Below are 20,508 nucleotides of genomic sequence, written 5' to 3'. Positions count from 1 at the left end.
GTCATTGTGATCATTCAGAGTGCTTAGAAACGTTTCAAAATCTTGTTGAGAACGAGGCCATACTCCCCAGATGTCATCAAGAAACCTGTAGTAATACAGTGGTTTAACACATTTTGCTGCAGTCTCCCATTCAGCCATGAATATGTTGGCATATGCTGGGGCAAACTTCTTGACATGGCCGTCCCTTTTATTTGCAAAAAGGAGTCCCCGTTGAATTCAAAGTCATTTCTCGTGAGATTAATTTCAAATAATTGTAGTAATTCTTTTTCTGGCCTTTTCTTGTCCTGATATTTATGGAAAATATTCCTAATGGAGTTAATTCCCTCCTTAATATCAATATTGGTGTACAGGCTGTCAATGTCAGTAGAGAAGAGAAATGATTCAGCGGGTACTTCTATTCGTTTCACCTTTTCAACAAAGTCATAGGTATCTTTAATGTAGCTGTCATGCTTTGTGGACAAGGGATTTAAGAAAAAGTCCAAATATTCTGCTGTGCGGTAAGTTTCACTTTCACAGTCAGACACGATGGGACGCCCGGGGGGGGGCACCTGGAATGGTACGGACCCTTTGCCGGGTCTTTGTGGATTTTGGGCAGCAGATAAAACAGCCTTCCTCTTGGCTCAGAGGAGCCTAATAAATTGTTTTTGTTTCATATTAATTTCTTTTGATATAAGTTATTGATTATTTCCTCCACAATAGGCAGTGTGTCCAAATAAATGGGTTTATTTAATTTTGAATAATACGTTGTGTCATTTAGTTGTCTGTAGCCCTCCTGTAAATACTGATCTCTGTCCAGGATGACCACAGCACTACCTTAATATGCCGGTTTCATAATTATTTGTTTGTTTTCTCTTAGTTCTTTTAGAGCTTTGGTTTCTTCTCCCTTCAAAATTGGGTTTGATGCGGTCAATGTGGAAATGATTTTGAAAATATTCATAATCAGCTTTCACCAAGGTGGATACCTCAGGTGGAAGCTGACCTATGGGAGGAGACCAGTCAGATTTGGGAGTGAAAGGCTGGGGTTCTGTGTCAGACTTGTCCCCATAATGCATGGCCAATTTGACTCTTCTGTGGTATTGTTGGATATCATATTTGCATTTCAACAGGAAGTTTTTATTATAACCCTTTGTGGGAATAAAATCTAGGCCCCTGTTCAAAAGGGTCCGCTGAGCAGTGGAAGGCTGAAAGTTTAGACAGATTAATAACACCACTACTCACCCCCTCCCTTTTCGCTGGGCTTATGGGGACGCCACATTTACACAGTCACTCCAGTGCTCCAACACACACTTTGCTGTCTTATCAGTCCAGTGGATATTGTCCTTCTCTGTGTTGAACATTGAGGCAGGAAGAACAGGGATGTGATTGTCCAGACCTGCAATAAAAGTGTTCAAGTGCAGCAGTGTTTCCTGCTCCTTCTGGGGCAGAGCTAAGGAAAAGTTAACAACTGGGATGTAGATGTCAGCCTCAGGACATTTTTCCTGGCTGTCTTCAACACCTTTTTCAGCTCTGGCTGGTGTGTTCTTGTCCCTTTGTGACCTGTTGTTCAGGTCGAAAGATAACACCAGTGTTTCCACGTCTTCATCGCAGGTTGCTTTTCCCAGCAGGGCCTGTGCATGGCACCATTTTGCCCCGGGAAAACTGTTTGTATGTGTTGCATTGAAAAGGATGGGAGTGTGGCCACATTTGAATCACCAATGATAAGTGATGTCTTTTTTTTTCTTTTTTTTTTTTTGTGTCCCGTTTGGATCTATAGCCATCAGAATTGTTGTCTTAAGGCCAAGAAAGATGCCAAGCGGATTTATTTTACCAAGTGGATCATCGTGGCCTTGCCATATTGGTCCATTTGATTGACCTTTATTATAATTATGAATTTATTTTATTTTCAGTTGCTACAAACGGGACAGATATGACTGGGGGATAGGACAGGGGGAGAGAATGAAAGAGGGAGAGAAAGAAAACCAAAGGGGAGAAGAGACAGTGAGAAGGGGGGGAAGAGAGAAAGAAAAACAAACAAACAAACTGAAGGAAAAAAATGTCCATCCCAGTTTTCCCTCCAAGGCACGAGCGATAAGCAGAGTTCTGTCCTTTCCTTCTAAGATTCCTAATTATTTAAAGTAACACTCAGGTATGCCATTCAGCGTGTTAGTACGAGCTCGGGAGCAGCTTGGGAGAACAAGGAAACACAGACTGCTTCAGGTTGCCTTCCCAATCGACTCAAAGGTTTATTTAGTACATAACAGCTTATATAGAGGAAAAAAAGGTTCGTGTGTCAGCAAGTTCCGGTACAGACCAAATAAGGAAATGTCTTCCTGCCTTGTGAGCAAAGAAGTATCCTGTGTGTAGTTTATCTCTTCAGTTACAATTTATGATCATCCCAGCAAAATACACTCCTAGACATAGAATACAGAGTTCTTTCATTAGTGAATTCTGAAACAAACCACCTGGCCTTTAACGAGCCTTTTTCTAAGAGATAAAGAAGGGAGGATGGGAGTAAGGAAGTGGTCTCGTCTCTGTGGTGTTTTCGACCTTGGGGTACCAGCCTGTGAGTCTTACACATCAATTCTTGGGTCAGAGAGAAAGAGAAAAACAACTAGTAAATGGGCCTTATTGAGTAACAGTTTCATGTATGATATCACTATAAAACAATATCCTGTAAATGCTACCATGGTATCAAAATATCACAACAGTTCCCTCCTTTTATGAAATGATAACATAGTATAAAGACAGAATGTAATAACATAATATAAAGACAAATCATAAACATAAAACAAATCATAAATGTAACTAGTCCTTCGAGTAAGCTTAATATCAAAAATTCTGAGAGCGTATACATGGTATCACACAACAGACAATAATTATCGAAAACATGCTACAACGGTTACAAAGGCTACAATTAGTTTCTTCCATTTTCCAAACGTGTCCTGTAGCCACTTATCTAGCCACTGACCGTGACCTGTATTGGCAATTAGTTCTATCTTCAATGCTTCAAGTTTATTCATAGCTTGTGTGAATGAACCGTTAGGGGTGGTATTATTGGGAATGAAAGTACAGCATACATCAACGGTCACTAGACCACAGGTACCGGTCCAATTAACAGGTAAAGCTAATCTAAGGGTATTATTGCACATCCAATAAGCATGTGGGATTGGTCTAGTTAGGCGCGTGACCATGTGTGATTTAACTAACTCCCCCCAGTCAGTATCATTTAATACACCCTCTGGGGGAACAATGATCGATTCGCCGCTCGAACTTGAACTGTGTGTGTGTTCCTCCAGATATGATAAAACTTCAGCCACAGAGACAGCTAGCCATGTCTCATTACAGCGTGCACCTGGGGAGTCAGAGAAGAATGTATAGTTATCCTTTGTATAATCTGTGTGTGTCTGGGCCAGTTAACTTTAGTCTACGCAGACATATCATACTAGTATTAAAATGGAAAGGGATCTGTCCTAGGGGCAGTGAGGGTTTTAACCTCTTCTTAGGGCGTTTCATTGGGGCGCAGGTCCCTGCGGTGTTATTAGATAACTTCAATAATTCGCCTAATGGAGTCTCAGGGTTAGTTGGGGTGTGTGTGTGTGTGTGTGTGTGTGTGTGTGTGTGTGTGTGTCTAAGTAGGCAGTCGAGAGGGCTCAGAGTCAACTGTAAAGCGTCTTTAAAGAGAGCATTATCTCCGCCGATTTCCTCTAGTCCCTCAGTGAGGGGGAAACCGGATATGGGGTATCCTACTATTACCTGTTCTGGATTAGCCTTTGAACAGACATAACAGTTACTGTTTCCTAAATCACGAGCGGCTGTTCTGGCATTTTCATACCAGGAGTTGACTCCTGTTCTAGAGGGCGCATAAGATGGTTTATTAGTGGCGTCTATGTTGCTATTTACTGATTTTAGGGAACGTAATGAGTGCATTAAGTAGGTGTCTTGCAAAATAGAGCATGAGGTATAGTCAGCAAAATATGACCTGCAGAAATGTGAACATGGTTGCAGTTTACAATACAAAATAGCAAAGAGAAATCCTAAGGTTAATGCGATAGATATGATAAATAACCTAAATATATAAGAAAAACAGTTCTTCAGTCGTCTCCTGGCCTGGTCCCAGGTTCGAGAGACACAGAATAAGCGTCGTATGATGACAATGGGCATTTCATTTTCTCCATTATCAGGATGGAATGAGTCTAGCTTTATCAGATTAGACATCATGTGGTACTTTTGGCTTTCTGTTCCTGCTGGATGTTTGAGTACCTTGTTGTTGTTCAGGTGAAGCATCAAAGAGCTCTGAGTCTTGGCTCTTTCAGGCGTTGTGTGTTAATCAGTGATTGTATGTGGATTGAATTGGATCCTGGCGCTGGCCCGCCGGAGATGTCATCTGCTTGATCGACGCCTGAGATGGTCCGATTGGGCTGGTCTTAACCCTGCTGGCATGAATCCACTGAGGTTGTCCGTCTGTGAGGATGCTGGTTCTTCGTCACTGCCAGTACAGTCTGGGGCTGGAACACGCGCGGCCTCCCAGAGTGTCCTTGGTTTTAGCGACTTCACCAACACGCATCTCCTTGTCTCCACTGGTGGAACTGTGGAGGGGAAAGGCTGAGAGAGACAAACTTTCTGATAGTTATTATTCAGTTTTTCTATCAGGTTGTGAACATCAGTGGACAATGCAATATACATCACCTTCTACTAGCGGTGCCCCTCTGGAAGCTGACCATGGTGTTGGAAATAGTCTTATTTCAAATGGAAATAATTTGGTTACTGCAGATGGAGTCATAATGTATGAAATGGAAAATCTGGTTGTGGTAAATGCTGATGTTTTGCTTTTGAGCTACCTACATTAGTTCGCGCACATGTTAGACAGGTTGCTAATATGCTTTTTACTGCATGTGATGTTTTTTCAATTACAAATCTTGATTTTATTGCCCCTATTACCCCTCTTTGTCCGACATGACTCACACAGTGAAAATGTCGGGCAAGGACTGGCATCAGGGAATATGGGAGGGCAATCAAACCCTTAAGATTTTGTATAAGCCATCTCTGTCATCTAAGGTACAGTCATTATTCTCCCAATAGGTGTAATCACATGCAGAGGCTTGCTCTTGTATGAATTTTAAATCAACATTTGTTTCTAAATAGTCTGGGAGTGTAACAAGTGGCAGCTGTAGGGGCACAGATAATACTTCCTGCGGAGGTGGGAGCTGTGATGCAGCTGCAGCCTTGGCTGTCACGTCTGCTAAGGCATTACCTGTTGCTTCGTCTGTGCCAGCTGTACTGTCCTTTCGTTTTTACAACTGCAACGGCCGATGGCAGCTGTATAGCCTGAAAAAGTCTTTGAACAAAATCAGAATTTAGCAATTTATTTTCCATCAGCAGATCTAAATCCTCTTTGTCTCCACAATGTGCCAAAGTCATGCACAACGCCAAATGCATAGCGGCTGTCTGCGTAAATTGTCACACGCTTATCCAAATGTAGCTCACAGGCGCGTATTAAAGCCATGAGCTCTGCTTTTTGTGCTGAGTGAAATGGTAATGAGTGAGCCTCTAGTATGATGTCAGGCAATGTCACCACTGAATAGCCACAAAGAAATGAGTTGTCATTCGGCCTTGAACAGGACCCGTCCACATAAACCGTGGCTGAGTCTGAGATAGGTGTTTGCTCTAGATCTGGACGTGGTGCTGTGGATTCCTGTATACGTGTCATGCAGTCATGATCGTCAAGCCTGTCTGAGCCATCCTGTCGGTCAGAAGAACACAGCATAGGATCAATAAATGTGCTGGCGAATTGGGTGTGCTGCTCACTTTTATAGTGAGATTTGCATATGTTGTGTAGTTATGTTTGCTAGAATGGTCGTGACCTGGTGATTGGTGTGTAGAATAGTGTCATGTGAGAGTGTAAGCTTCTCGCAGTCCCTTATCATGATAGAGCAAGCTGCTACTGCCCTCAGGCAGGCCGGCATCCCCTGAACAATTCAGGCAGCACCTTTGAGTGGCGGAGATCAGCACTCCCTTTAATGCATTGAAAGAGGCAGTCATTTCTGTGGACCACAGTATTCGAGGAGGCTTCTCTTTTTTACAACAGTCACGCAGAATGTGGTCATGAAAAGAACAGTCTGGTATCCACGGTCTGCAATAGTTCACCATGCCCAGGAAGGACAACATTTCCTTCTGTGTAGTGGGCCGAGGGACGGAGGTCACAGCTTTGACCCTGTCTGCAGTCATGGAACGTTTTCCGTGAGACAGTGTGAATCCCAAATATTGAACCGAAGTCTGACAGTACTGCATTTTCTTTGCTGATGCTTTGTGGCCAGTCTTTTGGAGGTGCTGGAGAAGCATGTGTGTAGCAGTTTGACACAGTTTTTCACTTTCAGCACAGAGGAGGAGGTCATCCAGTACAGCCCTGGAGGAGTGAAGCTGTCCAGGGTAGCACGGACCACCATTGAGAAAGCAGCAGGGCTGTCTACCAAGCCTTGGGGCAAACGAGTCCAAGTGTACTGCTTATTTCTATGTGTGAATGCAAATAACGGCTGTGTGTCTTCATGCACAGGTACTGAGAAAAAGGAGCGGAGCATAAATCCACCACGGTAAAATGTGTATGCAATGCATGTCAATATGCTGTGAACATCTGAAACGAGAGGTGGCAGAGGAATGTTGACTGCATTAATTTGCCTTAAGTCTTGTGTGAAACGCCATACGCCAGGTTTGTTAGGCTTTGGCACAGGATTGACAGGAGTATTATATGGAGATACTGTAGGCTTTATTACTCCTGTAGTCAATAAATCTATCATGACATCTAGGGCTGCGGCTTTTTCGGCAGAAATGGGATGTTGCTTGACATATACTGGCTTGTTGTGTTTTAAGGTATAAAGTCAATATAAGGTAGGTTACATCTATGTGTCGACATATTTCGTAACCTATGTCTGAGTTATGTGACAAAATCACTGTTTGACCTTAGAGAAACAAAAGTGTGGCTTGTTGTATTTGTACACGTTTTTTTGGCACAGTGTGTGACATAGAGTACCGGACAAAAAGGATGTTGAGTTCATTCTCTGCTGAGGGTCCAGCTGACACAGAGGATGTTCCTTCTCCATCATGTCGGTACATAGGGCAGAGAAAACATAAGCTGTTATCAGTGTCAGCAATTATTTCACCCTTTATGTTAAATGAAATACACAAATTCATTTTTGCTCTGGGTGTCTGCAGCTGCTGGAAAACTGAGCCACAATAAAAACACATATCTCTACTTTTATCCTTCCGTCCTCTGAAACTTCCTTGCTGTGCTGGAGCGGGTAATCCTGCATACATTAGTTTCTCACTTTCCTCTGAGCCTTCTACATCAAAATTCAACTTTATCTTAACACTTTTAGCTTTCGTGGTAGTATCTGCACTGGCCTTCAGTTTTACTGACCTGTTTTCTGGCGATAATCGTTCGGGATAGGGCTCCGGAAATAAATTAGAATGCATTGAACTTACAGTCCGTAAGTTGTAAACAAAGTCAGTCATATAAGCACTTCCGCATGTTCTGGATACGTGATCATGGACGTCTTCACCGATTCGTGGACGTGGGTTACACGTAACCGGAAATGGGAGTCGTACTGAGCCGTTATTTGAGACTTTATTTTGTATTTTATTAATTTTTGGTTTTACAGGTACTTTAGATTTTTTATCGGACCTGTCTGTGGTCTTTGAATTATTCTGACCCATGTTCAGTGATTTCCAGAGGGGTTTACACGCTAGGAGGATTTAGGTTAGTATTTTCGCTGCGGCACAGCTGAGGTCACTTTAAATTTATTGCTAGCAATTTTTGTTTGGGTGAGCAACTCTCGCTTAACGAGCAACTTCTCGCAAAACAACAGGCAACTTCCTGTGTCTTTCTGCTTTTAATTTACTGCTTTTAACCCTTGAGACCCGTGTTTTTTTGGGGGGTTTTTTTCAAAAGAAAAATTAAACAATTAATTTTTTTTTTTTTTTTTTACGTATAAATGTGTTGTGTCTTTCCACTCACTCCACTTGATTATAACTGATTTATTTATAACATTTTATATAAAAGAAAAACGAGAAGCACATTAATTCATAGTAATTTAACATAAAATTGTTTGATAGTGTTAATTTGGAAAGCCACAACTCTAGCGGGTCCACCAACACCACACAAGGGTTAATTTACTTTATTCGGGGACTGAGGAAGTCGTCAGTGTATCTCTCTGGATCACTAAGTGAAACTTCGTCAGCATATCCCGTTTTTTTATGGATCGATCACTGAGAGAGGTATAATACGGTCTTTATATAAATATGAAAGACGCATATTTACCTTCTGTCAGTCAATCCCACTTCTGACGCCAAATTGAAGGAAAAAAATGTCCATCCCGGTTTTCCCTCCAAGGCACGAGCGATAAGCAGAGTTCTGTCCTTTCCTTCTAAGATTCCTAATTATTTAAAGTAACACTCAGGTATGCCATTCAGCGTGTTAGTACGAGCTCGGGAGCAGCTTGGGAGAACAAGAAAACAGAGACTGCTTTAGGTTGCCTTCCCAATCGACTCAAAGGTTTATTTAGTACATAACAGCTTATATAGAGGAAAAAAAGGTTCGTGTGTCAGCAAGTTCCGGTACAGACCAAATAAGGAAATGTCTTCCTGCCTTGTGAGCAAAGAAGTATCCTGTGTGTAGTTTATCTCTTCAGTTACAATTTATGATCATCCCAGCAAAATACACTCCTAGACATAGAATACAGAGTTCTTTCATTAGTGAATTCTGAAACAAACCACCTGGCCTTTAACGAGCCTTTTTCTAAGAGATAAAGAAGGGAGGATGGGAGTAAGGAAGTGGTCTCGTCTCTGTGGTATTTTCGACCTTGGGGTACCAGCCTGTGAGTCTTACACATCAATTCTTGGGTCAGAGAGAAAGAGGAAAAACAACTAGTAAATGGGCCTTATTGAGTAACAGTTTCATGTATGATATCACTATAAAACAATATCCTGTAAATGCTACCATGGTATCAAAATATCACAACACAAACAAAAAAAACAAAACACCTGGGTCACCTGTATGGAGAAAAAAAAACAGAAGAGACAGCAAACAACAAAGAACAACATAATAAGAAAAAAAAAGCACCATCAAAATAAACTAGCTAGCAGTAGATATCAGTAGATACTAAATAATAAACGATATTGTGCAACACGCAAGATAGACAGCGCACAATGTGCTTTGAGGCAGCAGCCAAGAAAGCTGTAGTCCACGTCTGTGAATACCCGTGTGTACACCTGTGTGCATACCTGTGTGGATCAGCATGCTTGCATTCCAAAGGTTTCTCCATGTAATGATCTGCTAGGGAGTGTGGGGGGGCCACAGCCCTGTCCTCTATGGTATCAAGCAGGTATGGAGGAGATCAAAACTCCAGACATCCAGAGGCCCCCAGAACACAAGAGACCAAGGAAGACCCACAGAGGGGCAGCCGCGCCACTGTCCCAGAAAGAGCTGAGGAGAGTCCCAGATGAGGGCTCATTCAGCAGCCGCGGAGCAGAAGCCAGGGGGAGTTGCAGTGACGCGCCCGTGGGCTCCGCCGGCAGCCAGCTGTGCCTGAGTGACCGAGCCCCAGGCCGAGAGGCCGGGGGCACCCCACCTCCGAAGTGGCCCGAGCGAGCCCCAGGCTCCAGGCCCCGATAAGCGGCCGCCAAGGAGTGAGCCGGTGTGTACCTGGACGCCCACCCCCAGACACAAAGAACCACCAACGCACCGACACCTGAGGGAGTCCGCCACCGGCAGGGGAAGTGGTGGTGGGTAGAGATAGGCCCTCCAAGGTTTGGAGGCCTGAGATGTCCCCAGAGAGATGGTGTCTGATACCCAACCTGACATATAGACACAGACATACAGGCACACACAGATACAAACATCCATTCCCACCCTCATGCTCTCATATGCACTTACTCCACACTCAACCAACGTGGAGACAGACATAAAGAGACGCTGTACACACGATCACACTCCCCAAGCGTACTCTACCAACCGGGTCTAGGTAACCCTGCCCCTGGAGGGGGGAACTGCACCCAGACCCAGGTGGTGTTACCCTTTTCCCTGCGGTGGGGGGAGGCAGACCGCCCCGACTCTGCAGCAGCAGGGAGGCCCCACACCCCAGACCGCAGCCGGACGGCCAACTCCTCCTAGCCTCCCCGCTCCAGCAGGCCGCAGAGAACGGGGGTGAGAGAAGACTCCAAACCTCCCTCCACCCGCTCATTGTAGTGTTGATGCATGTGTGTTCTAAGGTGCATTTAAAACCCAGGAGGGCATGGAGCTACCTGCCAAGGAGCAGCAGGTAAGCGCATAGTCCCTCCTGTTAGCCCTCAATGTCTACGTGTATTTAAAATTGAGAGGTGGGCAACGACGCCAGGGGTGAGGTGTACACCCTGATGGTAACTTGGACTCCGTGTATCGTGCCCACCTCCAAGATCCTATATGTATGTGTAATGAGGGTGTGAGTAATGTGAATGTCTAAGTTGTGGGATAAAATTGAGGCAGAGGCAGCCAGAAGAAGACGGGGGGGGGGTAGCCTCCTCTGCACCCTGGTGACATACCCCTACTCCAAGGCCCTGCATGTGTGGGTGGTTGTGGTGGAGCGGGAGGAGGGAGGCAGCTGGAGATGGGGAGGGAAGGAAGGGAGGGGCAAGTGACCCCTCCTTGGGGCCAGCTCCCCCGCTGACCCCAGTAGGCACTCCCATACTCCGCGACCCGCCAGGGAAAGGGGGCCCAGGCCCATCCAGACCGGGGCCCAGCGCAGCAGCGCCGCCCGGCCCCACAGAGCCCGGGACACTCCACCCAACCCCACCACAGAGAAAACTGCACCCACCCCCCCATCCACTCATCTTCCAGATTACATGAGACGATAGACGCCCAGGCTGAGATCTTCCTCCACCTCTCCTGTATCTCCCCCTCCTGCAGAGAGTTCCTGAGGAGAGGAAAGCTCCTGCAAGGTGTGACAATCTCCCCCACCAGTTGAAGAGCCCCCCAGGTGGCTCAACACACCGGCGGCACCATGCGCCAGGGATGGGCCCCCATGCACCCACCCGCCCACAACCCCGGCAACACACAAACCAGGACCCAAGGCCCCGAGGCCCAACCAGGGCCCCAGCCCAGAGACGGAGCGCCCCCAGAACCTCACGCCCATCCCGGACCCACCCAGGGGCAGCCAGGCTACCAGGTCAGTAACCCACGTCCATCAGCACAGATCCTCCCCTAGCCCCGCTGCACGCAGCCACGAGGAAACAGTCAGAAAAGAGCCCCCAACCGGACATGACTGCTACCCCGAGTTGAGCCCCCCAAGGAAGATGCCTCCGGGGAACCCCCTGACGCCCTAAGCCTGTCCCTGCCCCCACACCAATCACAACAGTGAAGGCGGGACCAAACTATGACCCCCCCACCCCCCACCCCCACTAGGTGATGGAGCTGATCAAAGGAGCCCAGAGCAATTGATCTGATGTGGTGGCAGAGGCTGTATCAAGACTAATGTAATCTAATAGATAATTTCTATATTGGTTAGAATTAAGATTATTTTTATTTTTCCAGTTCATGAGGACAGTTTTCTTGGCTATGCATAGGGCAGTGAAAACCATATGGGCTATGTTCTTTTCTGAAGTGACATTATCTAAGCTGCCCAACAAACACACTAAGGGGGAAGTTGGAATGTTACATTTCAGACACTTTGATAAGTCTTCACATATCTCGCGCCAAAACTTCTGAACTGGTGGACAGAACCAAAGAGCGTGGATGTAATTGTCTGGTGTATTGCCTTGACAGTGTGAGCAGTTGTTGGAAGATGTAAAGCCCATCTTGAACATCCGATGACCTGTATAGTGCACTCTATGTAGTATTTTGTATTGTATTAATTGCAGACTGGGATTTTTAATCAATTTAAAGGTTTTTAAGCATACCTGAGACCAGAAGTTTTGGTCTAAGCTGACTGATAAATCTGCTTCCCACTTTGCAGTAGGAAGGGATATTGATTCATCTAATTTAGAAAGTGTTCTGTATATTTTAGATAATAATTTGGGGGATTTAAGAGTAAGGAAATGTGCCGCATTTGGTGGTGTTTGTAATTCAACTTGACTGAGGTTAAATTTCTTTTTTATTATGGATTTAATTTGTTGATATTCTAAAAACAATTTTCTTGTTGATCCCATATTGTGCAACTAGTCTGTCAAATGGAATAAATTCTGTTCCCTCTAATATATGTTCTAAGTATTTAATTCCTTTACAACTCCATTCTGGGAAATTAATCATATTATTGTTTTGTAATATGTCAGGGTTATTCCAGATAGGTGTACGTTTGCATGGGATTAATGATGACTCCGTTATTTTTAGAAACTCCCACCATGCTGTCAGAGAAAAGCTGATGTTGATACTTTTAAAGCATTCATGTCTTTTGATGTTTGAGCTAATAAATGGTAGGTCTGAAATCTCTAGATCCTTGCATAGTGCCTGTTCAACATCTAGCCAGGGCTCATCTAAGAAGGTATGTTTTGACCATTCTGAGATGAACTGAAGCCTGTTGGCTAAGAAGTATTGGTGAAAATTAGGCAGATCTAATCCTCCTCTATCCTTGGTTCTTTGTAGCGTTTTTTAAGCTGATACGCGGGGGTTTATCTTTCCAAAGGAATTTAGAAATATATGAATCCAGAGATCTGAACCAATCTTGTGATGGTTTGTTAGGGATCATCAAAAATAAGTAATTTATTTTTGGCAAGATCATCATTTTTATAGTGTCAACCCTTCCCATGAGTGATATGGGTAAAGATTTCCATCTAGTCAGATCGCCTTCTACTTTCTTTAGAAGTGGGATGTGGTTTAATTTAGTTAAGTCTGAAAGCTTAGGAGAAACATTAATACCTAAATATTTAATATTTCCGGATTGCAGTGGGGCAGAGGAAGAATTATGGAAGGAGCAGTTAATGGGGAGAACTGTAGATTTTGGCCAGTTAATTGAATAATCTGAAACTCTTGAAAACCAGTTTATTAGAGTAATTACCTCTGAGAGGTTGGTTTGTGTGTTTTGCAGAAAAAGCAACACATCATCCGCATAGAGACTGATTTTATGTTCTATGTTCTTACATTGTATGCCCTTAATTGTTGTAGCCTGTCTAAATGCTGCTGCTAGAGGTTCGATAAAAATTGCAAAAAGTGAAGGGGAGAGTGGGCATCCCTGTCTGGTGCCCCTCAGGAGACAGAAGCTGGAGGATGTCTGGTCATTTGTTCTGATACGAGCTGTTGGGGAATTGTATAATATTCTTATCCAGTTTATAAAAGAGTTTCCAAAACCAAATTTGTGTAAAGTTGCGAATAAAAATTTCCAGTTAACTCTGTCAAATGCTTTTTCTGCATCTAGAGATAATATTATGGTTTCAATGTTTTTATTGTATGAGTAGTCTATTAAATTAAGTAATCTACGAGTGTTTGTTGAGGAGTGCCGACCTTTTATGAAACCAGTTTGGTCAGGATGAATTAAGAGGGGGGTCATTTTCTCTAATCTCTTTGAGAGAGCTTTGCAGATTATTTTAAGGTCTACATTTAAAAGAGAAATTGGACGATAGCTTGAGGGAAATAAAGGGTCTTTGCCTGGTTTTAGCAGGAGACTAATGTTGGCAGAATTCATATTTGGTGGTAGTCTGCCATTTTCCTCGATTTCCTGCAACATGCCGTGGAATACTGGTGCCAGAATTGTCCAGAATTCTTTGTAGAATTCTGCAGGGAAGCCGTCTGGACCTGGAGCCTTATTATTGGGCATACTTATCAGGGCTTCCTGGAATTCACTTGGCGTCAGTGGTGAATCCAGTTCCATTGCTTGACTGTCTAGTAATTTTGGAATAGTTACGTTGTCAAGAAACAGATCAATTTCATTTTTAGATGGGTTTATTTGTGGTGAGTATAAAGTTTCATAGAAATCCCTAAAAATGTTGTTTATTCTTCCAGGGTCATATATTGTGTTCCCCGATAAATCTTTAGCAGCACATATAGTTGTTTTTTCTTTATTTATTTTTAACTGGTTAGCTAGAAATCGACCTGATTTGTTACTGTGTTCAAAATTCTGCAAGCGAAGTCTTTGTATAAGGAATTGTGTTTTTTTTTTTTTTTTTTTATTAATAGTTTCATTTATTCTAGTTTTGTCTTGCATATTTTGTTCAATGTTTCCTGATCTTGGTTGCACGCGTAGGCTTCTTCTAGTGATTTGATGTTTTTTTCCTAATTCCTGAATACTTTTGTTTTCTTCTTTCTTTTTGTGTGATGAGAAAGAAATTATTTTACCTCTCATTACAGCTTTCCCTGCTTCCCATAGAACAGAAGCAGATATTCCGGGAGTGTCATTAAAGTCTAAATATGAAGTCCATTCCTTTTTAAAATATTTAATAAAGTCTTCATCTTTAAGCAGTGATGTATTAAATCTCCAGTTTTTTCTTGGCGTAGTATTATTCTTGTGCATTAGTTTTAAAGATACAGGAGCATGATCACTGACAGCTATAGGATGAATCTCAGTGTCTGAAATGTCACTCAGCAGTGAGCTGCTGACCAAAAAATAATCTAGACGAGAGTAAGAGTGATGAACATGCGAGAAAAAAGTATATTCCTTACTGGTGGGGTGAAGGGAGCGCCATGCATCGCAAAGACCAAAGTCGCTCATATACTGTTTGATTATATTTGTGGACTGCCAATTACGCTGAGTTCCTGTTGTGTTGAGCCTATCCATTTCTTCATTTAGTCCAAGGTTGAGGTCACCGCCAAGAATGAGTGCGCAATCGAGGTGTTCAGAGAGTGCACTAAAAAATCCGTGGAAGAATGAGGGTTCATCAACATTTGGACCATTTATACTTACAATACATAGTTTTTTGTTCAGTATTGATAGTTTAATAATTAGAAATCTACCCTCTGGATCTATAACTGTATCGAGTACTGTAAAATTAACATTTTTATGTATTAAAATTGCTACTCCCCGTTGTTTAGAATTATAACAGGCTGCAAACACGTTAGGAAACTCAGGTGTTTTAAGTTCGTTTAAACCTGTGACAGGTCTGTGAGTTTCTTGTAATAAAACAACATCTGCCTGTAGTTTTTTAAGCTGGTTAAATATCTTTAACCTCTTTCCTCTGGTGCCAGCTCCATTTATATTCCATGTGACAAACCTCAGCATGCCCATAATTGTGTGCGTGTATGTCTAATGAAGTATGCTGGGTGTTTCGTTTAGACAGGTGGAGAGAGTGTGGAAACATCCCTTGTTTGTAAATAGAAAGAGAAAAAGAAGTGTGGTGAGAGGCTCCATAAGTCTGACTATGTGTGTGAATATTCACTAATATGAACAAGCGTGGCTTGCTTATGTGTCCTGCAAGTCTGTGCGTGCTGTGAGGCTGTTGTGAATGTGCTGCCGTTGAGCGGATGTGTTTGCGTGATCGTGGTGTGAAAATATGGAGAAATAGAGGGTGTTGTTTGTAGGTGAGTGGGGAAGTAGGTGATCACAGCAGTGAAAGACAAGAGAAAGAAAGAAACCACGGTGTTATATCTGCTATGACATCATATTGATATTACTAGGTTAAACCCATGTTAAAAGAGAAAGTGTGAATGAATAAGAAAAGAGTGTAGCGGGTTCTTATCTGGAGTGCAGTCAGTATAACCACGGTGTGGTGCCGGGGTCGCGGTAGAGCTGTCCGTCCACGTAGAGCCGGTCCACAGCGATGACAGCACGGGAGCCTTTCTGGATGAAGCTACGTCGAACTGGGAACAGGACCTTGCGTCGTTCCAGGATCTCTTTGGGGAACTGGTCGTTCACGCTGAAGTCCGTTCCTTTCAGCTCTCTGCCGTGACTCTTCACCTGTTCCTTCTGTTTGAATTGCCCAAATTTGGCCACAATAGGTCGTGGTCTCCCGGTCCGCGACCTCACGCCCCCCAAGCGATGTACTCTATCGAAGTCGATGTTCTTTACGGTGTCCTCCGGCAGCTTCAGGTGGATTTTGATGAAGCTTTTCACTGTTGCCTCCGCGTCCTCTCCGGCAGATTCTGGAATACCAGAAAACACAAGATTATCTCTCATGCTACGGGCTTGTAGATCGATAACGGACTCTTTTATTTTTTTATTTTCAATGTTTAGCTGGGTCACGTTATCGGTGAGAGATTTGACCGATTCCCGTAGCGTGGCATTTTCAGCAGCAAGCGTTTCCACCTGCTGCTGGCTGAATTCCAGGGATTCTCTCAGAGATTTAAATTCCCGGTGTAAAATCTCCACCAGGGACAGCCTCGCATCGAAACTGGACAATCGCTTGTCGATTGACTCCAGGATGTCTGCGATGTCTTTGCCGGTGTTCTGACAAAACGTCCTACCTTGTCAAAACATCCTACCGTAGCGTAGATTTATGGTCTTGTCTATCAATCCGTGCTACCTTATCAGAATATGCTACCTTACGTAGTTAATGTCTCCGTCGTATAGGTAGGATGTTCAGATGGCCAAATCACACTATTAAAACATGCTTCCTGCACACAATCATCTAATGTTGACAAAGAATGCAAAGAGACATGGAGGGGGAAAGACAGCTGTTTTTATTAGAAGTTGTTATGTGTTTTCCTTACATTTTTTGCATTTATATTCTTGGTTGCTTTCTTTATATTTTGCACATGCAAAATGTGCCCATCTTTGGCAAGATTCACACTGCACCTGGAAAGGAAAAAATAAATAGCTCATTATGTTTGGTGAATACTATTAGTCAACATTTTAAACATGATTAGCAAGTAATGATACTAAGACTTGTGTTTCTTTTGTTTGGTTTTGTTTTACCATTTCAATCATGCTGCGGTCAGCGTCAGCATCTAACATAGAGCAAACAATGCAGTAATCCTCAGCGTTCCCTGAAACACATTCATTTTTAGGTTTTAATCAAACATTATTTATTGATTAATTAAAAAATAATAGTAAATTTGTTCCACAAATACTTCATGGCAAATTAGTCCCTTGAATTTTTTTAATTAGACTTAAAGAAGGGTCTTATCTGAAAGTGTTTGAAAAGCAGTATTTAAATTGGAAGTACACACTCTAACGTGATAAGGACTTTACTGGACTTACCTCGATGTTCAAGTAGGGTGCAAGCTATCTGCATTCGCTCCAGTACAACTGCTTCTGTAGTGGTTAATACTTCACTGACCTCTCCAAAAGCAAGGTAGTGTTCTGCAAACTGTGAGATTTCTCATTATTATAATGTAAAGTCCTAATTGTAGCTAACAATAAATGGAATCATTTGAATAAGGGTTACCTTTAACAGCAAAACTCCGCAACTGCTGGAATCCTGTTGCTTGTTGTGTTGCATAGTCTGTAACTGCCACTCCATGGTGTCTTCATGCCCTCTCATCCTCAGAAAATTCCTAGTTGAACAAATATGTTTGTAATGAAACAAGAAATGTTTTATCTAAGAATAATACCTCAGTATCATGCATACCTCCAGTTGCGCAGAATTTTCCTGTCATAAACACCTTCATTCCCCATGGGGTCTATGAGCAGTATTCTCTGTGCAGAAATGTTGACAATCTAAAGAAAAAGTTAATAAATTAAAAATTACTATATGTCTGTGAAGGTTCTCAGTCATCCAGGTCATCGTAGTCAAAGGAGCTTGCAAAGAAAAGCGTCTGGACTTCTTTAAGTTAACTTAAAGAAGTCCAGACGCTTTTCTTTGCAAGCTCTTTGCAAGCTCCTTTGAAAAATTACTATAGGTTTTGCCACTGTAAACCTATTTAAGAATAACACTTTGAGCAAGAAACTGTTTCACAACAAATTAATAACTAAATGAACACATACCACAAGAATCCAGTGCGTACCAAAGTTCACAGGGCACAACCACATGTCTTCAACTGGGAACTTCATCTGTGGGATTAGAAGTGCAGAGTAATTTCGATTAACTTAGGTACCATGCATCTCAGGGTGTTTTCAAATATAGTATTTTTTTTTAAAGGAACTGAACTCTGTCCTCAGAAATAGAAATGAGTCAACTTTTTGGACCACTTCTTAACTTTCAACTTACCTTGGTGAGGCATCTGAACTGCCCAGAAAACAATGAGCTTGCAACTACTGAACAGAGCAGGTGTACAGCATTCTGTAGAAGTATACAAAAATGTTACAGAACAGTAAATACATTTTTTTGTATTTCAATATAAGTGGGCAAAGAACATTTCTTACTTACCTTTCGTCTCTCAATGACACGGTGCAGGTATGCATCACTGACCTGTTTTGAAAAGTCAGAGTTTATACACCAGCAGCAACAAGTTCTGAAGTAACTGCTTGAGTGCTGTACACATTTAATTTATGCATTATCATAGTTGTTGCATAAATAGAATTCCTTAATAACACTTACTGGGACTTCAACAGGAACTTCAGAAGGATATGTAGCTTCTCTCCCATACATTAAACGGAATGGTGTGCATTTGGTTGTGGTGTGGACCTTGTGTAACAGAGTTAATAATACATATGAAAAACATGCACTTACCTGTTCTTAATTATCATTTTAAGTGTGAATTTTATCATTTTTTTTAAATTGTATTTTATTTTGAAAACCCAGAAACCGGATCTCACCCTAACGTTTAGAAGCTGCTAAGGCTTCTGCTCCTCACAGCGCGCGCTTGCACTGTGAGGGTAAGTCCGGTAATGAAAGGCTCTGGCATTATTATGGTTTCTGGTGTGAATGTTGTTACATAAGTTATATATGTCGATGTATATAGGTTCATATTGATATTAGAAAGTTTCTGTGTAACTGAAACAAAGGCGGGTTGCTGTTAAATAGTGTTTCTGCCGTATTTATGCTCTTTGGCAGTTAGTCTTTGTCAGCCCCCTAGTGGTTGCTGCGCATAGCAGGAAATGTGTTTGGATTTACCGTTTTTCTGTGCTTTTTGTGATGTTGCTTTACATTGTAGGAGCTACAATTGCCGGTACCACCAGAAGACACCTGTTGAATGTGTTTTATGTCTTCTGCAGGTATGTGAGCTTGTTAACAGCCATTTTGTCTGTAAAGCACAAGCAAGTGAAGATGTAATGCGCTATTGTTAATTTGTCCACTAGAGGGAAATGTTTAGTCGGTGGTATTTATGTTTATCCTGTTATTTTGTTTTATACGATTGTGGAATGTATTTTATTAGTCATAAGATTTCTTTTGTATACAAGCTCAGTATGACAGACTGTAAAATGGGAGAAATTATTATTTTCCACCTTTTCTTTATTAAAAAGTTAATTGTAAGTCTGTTAACACAGCGCGCGCTTGCACTGTGAGGGAGCTACAATTGCCGGTACCACCAGAAGACACCTGTTGAATGTGTTTTATGTCTTCTGCAGAAGTAAACTGTGAAAAGCCAACCCTTCTGAGCGTCTGTGATTCTTGAAGAGCTGGAAGTGTTACACTTGGACCTCAAAGAAAACAGTGTAGCATCCAGATACACATCCCAGTCATTCTGTTGACTGTTGACTAATTTTCTCAGGGCTCTACATGTGGACATAAAAAAAACACAATAGTGACAGTGTCTTAAAAGCAAATGAAATGTTACATACAAATAAAACATACCTTTTTATGTTGTCATTTGTCTTTTCGTCTAGGCCATTTGTCTGAGGGTGATATGCTGCTGTGACACTTCTTTCTATTTTCATTAAGCTGCAAAGTCTTGAGTTGAGCTTCAAAGAAAAAAGAAAATTGTTTTTTAAAAACAATCACACAAAACCTTTGGCCTGGCAGCTACTTGGCACACTGTGGCCAAGTACTTACCTAAAGAGGTATGGAAAAGTAAACTTAACACTTACCTCGTTAACAAATTCTCTTCCTTGGTCGGATAAAATTCGTTTTGGGCAGCCATGTCTATATATGAGTGAGCACAACTGATGAGCTACCTCAGCAGCACTTTTGCTTTTTAATGGAAAAGCCTCAACCCATTTTGAAAAATAGTCTGTTGCAGTCATAATGTACTGGAAGCCACTAGACGTTTTTGGAAGAGGTCCAGTTAGATCTATTCCGATTAGCTCCCAGACATGTGACACCTGTCAATGATAGAAGAATCACATTAATATGTAATGTACATTATAACATTACTATTTTCTACTAAAATGCTACTGATATTTACCTTTATACACTGCAGTGGTTGCACAGCAGCCAATGGTTTTCCCATTTTTTGACACTGGTCACAAGCCAGGACCTTAAACATATTGAACGATCTTTATATTATCCAACAATCGCAATTAATTAAACAACAGAATTGCAAATGTTCTATAAAAATATTCGATCAAGTGGCGAAACAGTGTTAATTACTGTACATCATCCTGAAATCTGGTACGTGTCTTCAGGATAACTATGCATTCTATTGGTGCACTATTAACATACTATATATAAATAACAACTTTAAAAATACATACCCAATTCCCAATGTCAACCGACATGCCATACCAGTAAAATCTGGAACAAATTGCAGTTCGAGTCTTGAGTACACCAGTGTGTCCACCAATGGGACTTGAATGAAACTCTTGGAATAGTCCCATGGCT

General features: G+C 42.2%; 1 protein-coding gene and 1 long non-coding RNA gene across 2 annotated transcripts; one reads left to right on the top strand and one right to left on the bottom strand.

Annotated features, from left to right (window-relative positions):
- Positions 1–16,541: 16,541 nt before the first annotated feature.
- On the bottom strand, positions 16,542–18,234 carry LOC146712553 (uncharacterized). Its single transcript, XM_085452238.1, has 8 exons — positions 18,175–18,234; positions 18,016–18,087; positions 17,793–17,858; positions 17,437–17,525; positions 17,254–17,362; positions 17,067–17,175; positions 16,782–16,852; positions 16,542–16,661 (listed from the first exon to the last, which is right to left on the bottom strand). Exons 3-8 carry the CDS (start codon positions 17,856–17,858, stop codon positions 16,560–16,562), a joined length of 546 nt encoding a protein of 181 aa, XP_085308364.1. The 5' UTR covers positions 18,016–18,087; positions 18,175–18,234; the 3' UTR covers positions 16,542–16,559.
- A 393-nt stretch (positions 18,235–18,627) lies between these two features.
- LOC146712552 (uncharacterized) lies at positions 18,628–19,337 on the top strand. The gene is made up of 2 exons (XR_014919062.1): positions 18,628–18,962; positions 19,236–19,337. It is a non-coding gene; the product is annotated as an uncharacterized LOC146712552 (long non-coding RNA).
- Positions 19,338–20,508: the final 1,171 nt, after the last annotated feature.

This window comes from Copadichromis virginalis, linkage group LG3 (assembly GCF_057382275.1).
Source record: "Copadichromis virginalis isolate Kocher_CV1m ecotype Utaka linkage group LG3, C_Virginalis_male_GT1.1, whole genome shotgun sequence".
Lineage (NCBI taxonomy): Eukaryota > Metazoa > Chordata > Actinopteri > Cichliformes > Cichlidae > Copadichromis > Copadichromis virginalis.
This window is presented reverse-complemented; position numbering and strand designations above follow the sequence as displayed.

Excerpts from the sequence above, each read along its gene's own strand:
- LOC146712553 (XM_085452238.1), bottom strand. The coding sequence starts at position 17,858 with ATGAAGTTCCCAGTTGAAGACATGTGGTTGTGCCCTGTGAACTTTGGT. Across the intron at positions 17,526-17,792 it reads GTACGCACTGGATTCTTGTG|ATTGTCAACATTTCTGCACA; the intron begins GTATGTGTTCAT and ends CTTTTTCTTTAG. Across the intron at positions 17,176-17,253 it reads GCGGAGTTTTGCTGTTAAAG|TTTGCAGAACACTACCTTGC; the intron begins GTAACCCTTATT and ends GAAATCTCACAG.